The 9,555-nt window shown below is 40.3% G+C and overlaps 1 protein-coding gene across 1 annotated transcript in view; it reads right to left on the bottom strand.

The window, feature by feature from the left end:
- CNTN6 (contactin 6) overlaps positions 1-9,555 on the bottom strand; it is a 92,642-nt gene that overhangs the window by 23,537 nt on the left and 59,550 nt on the right. Inside the window, exon 10 of the mRNA XM_009283533.1 lies at positions 1,455-1,582. Coding sequence (XP_009281808.1) covers positions 1,455-1,582 — 128 coding nt within the window. The remainder of the gene's footprint in view (positions 1-1,454; positions 1,583-9,555) is intronic.

Raw genomic sequence — 9,555 nt, 5'->3', positions numbered from 1 at the left:
CCCCCCCCCCCCCCCCCAGTGAGGGCACGCAGTGAAGATAGAGGGGGGAAAGGACAGAACAAGGAAACCTGGTTTGCCAGTCCTAAATGTTATTTCTGTTTTATACGCAAGTGCTACAAAATGTGACTGGTAGACAATTACCTGCACTTAGTGCCTTAATCAGAAACAAGGTGGGGAGAAGGGAAAAATAGAAGAGGAAAGCATGACTTCCATTGGAGCTGGAAGTGTTATGCAGTCAGGTCAGGCCTTGCTGACATCCGTACAGAGTTTGGGAAACACCATGCATAACTAGTTAGTTGCACTATGGCACATCTCATCAGATCCCATCAGTCAATTTGTCTTAGAGGACGTAGGATTTGGCTTCTTATAATGGTCCTGATTGGACAAGTTCATAGTGATGACTCTCAAAGAGGCAAGTCACTTTCTTTTTAAGGAGAGAATTAAAATTTTATCTCATATACATAATGGAGAAGAAAATAATGGTAATGTGAGAGGAGGATGTTCTTCATTCTCCCTTTGGAAAAAGATCTGTTTAGTTACATCAACCTGTAGTTAACAGTTGAAATGGTTTAATTAAACCAATATCTAGTGTAAGAAAATATAAGCAAAAAAAGCAAATGCTTTCAGACAAAGGGGTATCCTGTGAAATGAGGTGTCTCAGTATCAATATCCAGGAAAACAAACTAGTCTGAAAGCGTAGATTCCCTAACGGATCCCTTGTTTTATCATTAATGCAGCAATTAGACTGGGGGAGGGCTGTCAAAGATGGCCATTTTAATATTCAGAATCAAAAGCCCTGTGAAGGGCCAAAGACGAGTTTTTGCTTGGCTCTGATTTGTTTTGGAGTTATTTACCAAAGTAGCGCACAGCAGCTGGGATGCAGAGAAGGCGTGGGTGGCTTCAGGATCTGCAGGAGTGCAACGTGTGCAACATATATCTGCCCCACGCTGAAGAAAATAAACCCGCCTGATTTTCAGCTTACTTCGTAACATCTGATTTCCTTTTGGCACCCCAGCTTTAAAGTCTCTTCTGCAGTCTCAGATGTGATATAAATTGTAAATGAGCTGAATAATCTCATCCAAGCACACTGCACAGGGAACACTGAACCTCCACACTGCCTCGGTGTCGTTTCAGACTCTGGCTGTCCAACGCCTGCAACAGGGCAGCCCATACCTGCGACGTCTGAATGGTACTGCAGTGCAAATATCGTTATTCATGTTACTACCTGTTTCTGGGGATATCTTGGGAGACCTCCCTGATAAACAAATTGATCATCAGAGTGGTGCAGTCATGAGGTTTTCTTTGCTGCAGGCAGTGGAGAGCTCAGTTTCAGCTTTAAACTGCAAGTAAAAACCTGTCACTACTAGCAGTGATTGGCAGACTTGGGCATCCCAATGAAAAAAAAGCACATACTTTCTAATATTCATAAAGCACAAAAGAAAATACTAAAGTACCTTTCACAATCAGGTTCCCTGAATTTCTGGCAACTCCGAACTGATTTGTTGCTATACAAGTGTACACCCCGGCATCCGATTTGGTGATGTTATAGAGCCTGAGACTGCCATCCTCGAGTAAGATGACCCTGGGGGAAAAAAAAACAAACAAAAAAGAAGAAAAAAGGACTTCTGTTACAGGAACTGTAACAGAAATGCAATGCTACTTTTAATATTTAAATGCTTCCATTATACTTTTTCTCTTCTACAGCAAGCCGTGTATCAACCAATTTTCACCTCTGCTTATTATTGATTTCTATATTAGGAATATTATATTGACATACTGGAGTTGACCATTAACTTGTCTAGCTGACCTTCTTGCAGCAAAATCTGGAGTCTCAAGAGAAAGAAGGAAGACCCAACTTGTTACCTAATTGTGCTATATTTTACCATGGGGGGCTTTTTTTTTCCAGATCCCAATGCTCCTATGCCATACTAATGTTGTGTCTGAGCCCAGCTGCCTGTGCAATTTTGTCAGGATTATTAAAAGACATTAGCAGACTAGCTGAGATGCTGAAATGCCACTTCACAAGCCAAGGAGCCAAACCAAATACATCGCTGTCTCATAGGGCCCCCAAATCACCTTATTAGTCACTATGTTGTTTACACCAGTTTGCAGAGTATTGGGTAAATTGCATTTAATAGTAATTCCAGGACCACTCCTGGGTTTTATGGACAAAATTAATTTCTAAGCTTGTTCATATGCTTCTTCATGTCAATGAGATACTTTAGGATGCAAGTCAGTGCAGAGTTTGGCATATGTTTTCCTCAGGTAAGCGTTCACTGCATGGCTGGCACCTTTTTGCTTTTACATACAAAGACAGCACTTCGGGGTTTTGGGATTTTGCTCACAACTATACAGAACACATATCAATCAAAGGTAGAGAATTTAAAAATAAAACTGAATTAGGTAAGCAATGAACTTTGGACAGAAAATAGTATTATCCTGTAATGTTTTGTTAATTTTGTGTCAGTTCTTCCATCCACCTGTGCCACCTGGTAGATGTTGAAGTACTTGATCAATTTTTTCTGAGTTTAGAAGGACAGTGGGCTGAAAGACATGAAGTTCCTGGAAGTTTCATGAAAATGGGGTCAAGGTCTCTATGTACAGCCTCTCTTGCCAGTAAGGCTACTGTATGAGCACACTCCTTAGTAGGCATCGGAGAATCTGCACCCAACCGGGGAAGAGCTGCACTCAAACGCCACGCTTTCTTACATCTGACAAAATCCAGCTGTAAGTCACAAATCCACAAGAAACCAACCTTCATTCATTCCAGCCCTCACAGAAGCACTGCATTATTTTTTTATATTCCTCTTTTAATTGACATTTAAATCTCATACAAGAATCCTTTTATAAAAAGGAAAATATCTAATTCATGCATCACAGCTTGGGTATTTAATATTTATTACTAACAACATAAGATTGGATGATGTAATGAATTATTTAAGGAAACGAACAATAACAAGAGCAGAAGTTGAAGCTGGCAGTAATATCATAGCCATTAAACACACAAAAAACATCATAGTGTCTTGCTGCATTCCACTCTGGTATTTATACTCTTGTTGCTATATGTGTAACACACATTAGACCTTGTTGTGCTTCCCATTATATGCTCCCAGCCTCTCAGCTGATGGAGAGAAGCCCTAGACTTGGATTTCTGGTGGTCTTCTCGCTTACATCCCCCCAGTTTCACGTCTCCCTCTCTTGTCTGACCTTACCCTGCTGAAAGATCTACTCCTGAGCAGAGGTGGATTTAGGAATGAGAAAAGCTGAGATGTCCCCGCGGTGCCGGGCACTCAGTGAGTGTGAGACACTGGGGTGTGGAGCTGAGAGGGGAAGACATTTAAGCTTGAATGAAAAATCTTTGTTACCTTGGCAATGATCACCAGATACTGCAGCAGTTGTTTGCATGCAATTTGTAGCACGATGCGAAAATAAGTTTGGGTTTAATAATCCATCATATATCCATATTAAACTGGAGAGGAGCAAAATATGAAGCAACAAAGTATGTTCTTCAATATAATGATGTATCAACTAAATGACATTTTTCAGATAAGGAAGGATGAATAAGCAAGAAAGAACTGAGCCTTTCTGATGGCATCACGACACAGTGCATCAAAAGGAGAGACTACGGGTGCCTCTCCCTCCAGTATGGGGACACACCTGAAGACAGTATTTCAAAGGCAGGTTTAAATATGAAGAAACATTTGCAAGTATTTCACTTCTGCCTCTGCAATTTTCTTTGCATTAATGATGCGTTTCTTCACATCAGTTTGCACCAGCCACAAGAAAACACCCTCATTAGAAACTGCTGGTGATAAAACAGTTGATTCAATTGACTGGTTAGCTAACATATGGTGGCTTCATCGAACAGTATCAAAAGATATTCAAGTGTGAACCAGCAAACGTTCATAAATTGGATACCTGAATAGTAAGTTATAACAAGTCACCGTAGCATCTTTCTCACCATCAAATATTGATGCCCTGTTGTTTTTACTGCAGTTGCACTGAAAAGCTCCGGGTACAAATTGGAATCCAGAAGAGGGCATGAGGCAAAAAAAAGACAACCCCGGTCCCCAAAAGCTTCCAGTGTAGGTAAACACACAGGAAAAACAGACTGAAAAAATACAGAATAATAAAGGGGAGAATCTTTGAATGCGCAGGCTCTGTGCTTAGCCCCCTATGGATTTCTGGCTAGGGCTTTTTCACCGAAGTGTCGTCATGTCTAGCTCAGATTTTTTTCCCTGTATTCTTCATTAGGAATTGAGACCTGAATAATTCCCAGCTTCCTGGTTTATCCACTAAGAGGTGTTTGTACCCACTCAAGAGCTGACAAGGTAACATTTGATCTGAAGAAATACTGTTCTGAAGCAACATTTCAGTAACTGGGCAGGCTGAGGATGGAATGGCTCTTTGAATGGATCAAAACGGAGCTTAGCGGGAAGCTAAGAGAAACCATGAGCTAATAAAAGCTTCAGAGTTGTTTGAAACAGAGGTCACGCTACCTAAAGACAATTAGGGAGCTAGCAGTAAATAAGATACTCAGGCAGAATTTATGTAAAAGCACAAAGGACTCCAGAGTAATTAGTTAGCGGAGAAGGGAATTAAAGAAGAAAAAAAAAAAGTGAGTGATTTTCAGCTGTACTGAGGTCTGTGTCAAGAGAGGGATGAGAAAGCAGAGCACAGCAGAAAATAAAGATGATGCATTTCAAATGCAAGAAAAAAAAGCAATGTGAAATACCGACCCAGCTGCCATGAACAACAAAGTTGCCATAAACTTCCTCAGAGCCACGACTTTACGCCGGGGGTGGGTTCAGAGGGGCTGCACTTTATCCTCTTCCATTTGTCTTTCAAATAATGGAACTGTGATTCTGAAGGCAATGGGAATATTTCCTTTAATGGGCTTCGGATCAAGCTCTAACAAACGATTTAAAAAGCAGCTGTGAAACGCATGTCTCACCTGCTGAAAGGCTTGCTGAAAACCGTTACTTTTCACAACATTTTAGACTGCGTGAAGGCTATAGATAGTAATTCTTAGCATTTGCATCAGAAGACAAGGTAATTCCAAGTACTGCGACAAGACAGAAAAGTTTAACTTGTCCAATATAGTGCAAGTAGAATATTTTGTCTGCCAGGAGAACTGGACTTCTCTCAATAAGTAAATGAGTGTCTGTCGAGGGACAAAAAGCAAAAGATCTGAAGCACATCTGATAAATGCATCTCTGCAAAGAAGGAGCTACTTGGGACACAGCTGTGACTAAAGCCCTGTTGCAGCAAGGGATTGCTTACGCATAAGCCTAACTCTAAAGTCACATCTCTGACTTATAAAATGCTTAAATACTTATCAGACTAGTGCTAATGCCTATGTTCCTCTCTGAATTACACAGGTGCTACCTCTGGGTAAATAGCTCAATTAAGCAAAGTTGCTATGAGGAAAAGAAGAGATGAAAGTCCAGTTACATAAGTCCATACAAAGTTCCTGCACACAAGGGCTAATCAGAAATGCCCAGAAATATCTTTCCATATGTACCAAGCCTGGGAACTTACCTGCAAAAAGATGGATATGTTGGATGCAGTTCACTTCATGCGGATCATAGGAACATAAGGCAGCTCTTAAAGCCCAGTTCAGAGGCATGTCTAGCCAATTTCCCATCTGCAGGATGCCCGCGGCAGAGGGCGGAGGGCAGGGTGGGATGCAGCAGCAGGTACCACAGTCCCTCCCCAGCACCGAGTGACCTGTAACCCAGGGTCTGGACCTAGAAATAGTGCTTTTCTAAACAGGATGAAATCTGTCTTCAGGAATGAATCCAAAGCTCCTTGAGCCTCTGCAAACCTTTTGTCCCACAACAGTTTGTGAGAAGTTTTTCCCCAGTTTATTTAAGCATAGTGTAAGCGATGTCCTTTTGTTTGTTTTTAATCTACTCATTCCATTGGATTGATCCATGTCCTTGTCCTCTCTGAGTGACTCCATTAGTATACGAGATAAGCATTATCCACAGAAAGGGAAAACAAACAGCCTACCCAAGATCTGCTGGAGTCAAAACCGCGTAATGTTCAAAAAGAAGAGTTTGCAATGTTTCTGCAGAAGACATGAGACTGGGAAGAAGTGAGAGCTCATTAAAATTGTCACACATACTTTTTAAGTAAAGAACTTGAGAAATCAAGCAGGGATGATAGGTACAGCTTTTAATTAACCAGGCCAAACAAACCATCTCCGAAAGTGTTGTCTCATGTGAACAAAAGATTGTTGATGGCTATTTGCTTTGATCTTAAGAGCATGAAAGAATAATATGTATTTAACAAGGCTGATAGAAAAATAAAATATGAGAAAAGAAAGAGGTGTCAACTCATTAGATTTTTAAAGTGCAGCAGAGGTAATTTTTGTGCCCTGTTTTATTGTTCAGCCAATCTGTTTTAGAGAGAGGTGCGATTTTAATTCATGGATGTGGATTGCATTAATTCAATACAGCAAATGTCTTTGAAATCCCCATCAAAATCAGTTGAGCTGCAGTGGTGTAAAACTGGGGGTGAATCAAGCCTACTTTTGCAGATTTCAGCACTGCCAGTAGGGTAGATATCTCTTCAAGGGCATAAAAAAATTCCTTTCAAAATAAAGTAACCCTGATACTTAATGTAAAGATTCACTCTTCTTTTCTCCTGTCTGCCTCTAATATCAAGTGTCTGACACCTCATAAGGTTATTGAAGTCATCATCATAGCACTGTGCAGATAAAAGGGGAGTATGCTGGATCTGATGAAATCAGAGGCAAAGTAATTTTTATTATCTGAGAAATCCTATTTGAAACCGTGTCTTCTCTGTCTCACTTTACTGCTCAAGAGCAAAAACACTCTTGCTCTCATAGGCTATGAAAAGATATATTGTTTATAAATTTCTTCAGATATGCTAGCAGACATTGAGACAATAACTGACTTTTCTAATTCTACAAAGATTGAGAGGCATGAGAGAGGCTGGATTAAAAAGTACGGGGGGAAGTAAGCGAGGGGCAGAAACATGAGCACAGCTCTCAAGTGACTCAGAATTACTAGTGATTTATGCAGATGTAAATGTGAGTAAAGTTTGACTGAGTGAATGAATTGTACCTGCTGATGACAGCTCTGGTATTTTTGAAAAGGTCCCACTGAGTCCCATCTGAGATCTGACTGTCTGTATTATATGTTAATGATCTTTGTACCTGTTTATCCTATTCTGAGTGCAATTTGTATGCTAATAGTATTGCCATTTAATAAACTATGCTTAAAAGAAAATTTTCCTTATCTGCATGCTGATATAAATGAGCTTCAGAGTTGACTGACAATTAACTGGAAATAAAATAAACGTAATTAAACTCTGTGTTAACTATTTGGATCAAAACAAAATTACACAATCTAGCTGAATGGTCTTATTAAAATATTTTAGAAAAGAATACTATTAGCAATGATAGAAGGTGACACTATGACACTATAACACTGCTATTTCCTAAAATTCCCCTCTGTTCCGAAAAAGGAACATTATTTTTGCATTGAATCTCTGCAATTTGGGACCACAAATATTTATTTTATGTAAATATATACAGACATCTGAACTGAGTTATACTCCATCATAAAGCTTCCAGACAAAATACAGTATTTTCAGGAGACGGTACTCCCTTTAACATAAAATAGCGGAAGTTGTTTTGCCCTATCTTTAACATACTCAAGTATTAAACGTGAGGCAGATGTTCTTATGCGATGACCAAAGAAAAAAGTGACAAAAATACCATGTCTGTAGACACGTGTCTAAATCTATTGTAGTAATATGTCTCAAAACTTGCAGCTGGGGAATACTGGGCAACAGCACCTCTATGTGTACTGGAAAGAAAGACGTGCCAACCAAACAACTAGTTAAGTGATGAAACAAAACAAGCAACCCCCAGAAGTGTTGCTTGACATGTTTTAATCCCTTCAGTTTTCTAAATCCTTGTGCTAGTTTTAAAGTGCTTGTGAGCCTGTTCATCCCCCGTCTGCTGCGTTAAACAAACACGTACATTTCTGGTTTTTTCCCACATAGAGAACTTGGTCTTGTGTCATATTTACAAGATATGGCCTGTTTATGGCTCTTTTCCCTGTGTCTGTTCTTGCCCTATTTCAAATCTGCATCTAAACATCTAAACAGTGGATGTCATGAAAGGAGAGATTTAGTATAATCCTGGACTGAGACAAGAGCCATACCTTAGCACGTCCAGGCAAAAAGAAAGATTTCTTGGTTATTAGTCTACCTTGTGGACAGGACGCAATGGAATATCGTATTTATGTAGCCATACGTTGATTAGTCTGAACATTCATAGCAGAAAAAAATAGTGATAAAGTAGTACACTGAGAAGGAAAGGATTGGGAACCAGACGTTGCGAAATTCTGTGGTGAGAATCCAGGTAGAAAATGATCCGAATTGCCAAAGAAAAAGATTGCCATTTTTTCTATTTGCCCACAAGTTCTGCTGGTTTTATGAAATCTTTCTAACTCTGGTACATCAGAGAAAAGTTCTTTCAGCACAGGATGGTATGCCCACACTACTACTATTCAATCTAATCCCACCATTAATCATTATTTTTATGATTCAGACATTATTAGGAGTTCAGACACAGCCATTCATACAACCAAATTCACTCCAGATGTAAAACTAAGCCCTTAATATGGGACTTAAGTAGAATTTAAACAGTACATAACGCCCTGAATTACCCTCTGCGTGGGAGTTCAATTCACTTACAGGAATCTTCTTCGCTATCTGCTTGTCAGAACATATTTCAAAAATAAAAGTGCAATAAAAGCTGCTGTTAACTTTGAAGTATTCTGTACATACAATAAGCAACTGACACCAGGTACACAGCGTGGTACTGGCTTGCTTTCAGAAACCCTGGACAGTACGTTCATGTGCACACACCCATAATAGATATAGAGTATTGGAGGTGAACAGTGTTCACCTTCAGTGATTTCAACTTCCATGCTGATGACTCATCTTCTTTCAGCTGCATATGCCCTTGCTCTCATGTCTTTAGCTCTCATCACCTCTAGCTTCTTGTGCCTGTTCACTGGGCTACGCGTTGCCTTATAGGAAACCCTAGAGCAATCCTCACTGGGCTATTGAATTTATGCTTAATCTGAGCAATAATGGTAGGGACTGTATGTGGTTCACTGAAGCCTTAGACCCACATCCTTGCTCAAAATAACACAGATCATAGAAATTTTGTGTCTTTTTAATGTGTGAGTGTCCTGGTTTCGGCAGGGATAGAGTTAATTTCCTTCCCAGTAGCTGGTACAGTGCTGTGGTTTGGATTTAGGATGAGAACAATGTTGATAACACACCGATGTTTTAGTTGTTGCTGAGCAGTGCTTACACTAGTCAAGGACTTTTCAGCTTCCCGTGCTCTACCAACTGAGAAGGCTGGAGGTGCACAAGAAGCTGGGAGGGGGCACAGCCAGGACAGCTGACCCCAACTGGCCAAAGGGACATTCCATACCATGGGACGTCATGCTCAGTACATGAACTGGGGAAAGCTGGCCGGGGGGGGCTGCTGCTCGGGGACTG

The sequence above is a fragment of the Aptenodytes forsteri genome, unplaced genomic scaffold (assembly GCF_000699145.1).
Source record: "Aptenodytes forsteri isolate BGI_AS27 unplaced genomic scaffold, ASM69914v1 Scaffold267, whole genome shotgun sequence".
Taxonomy (NCBI): Eukaryota; Metazoa; Chordata; class Aves; order Sphenisciformes; family Spheniscidae; genus Aptenodytes; species Aptenodytes forsteri.
This window is presented reverse-complemented; position numbering and strand designations above follow the sequence as displayed.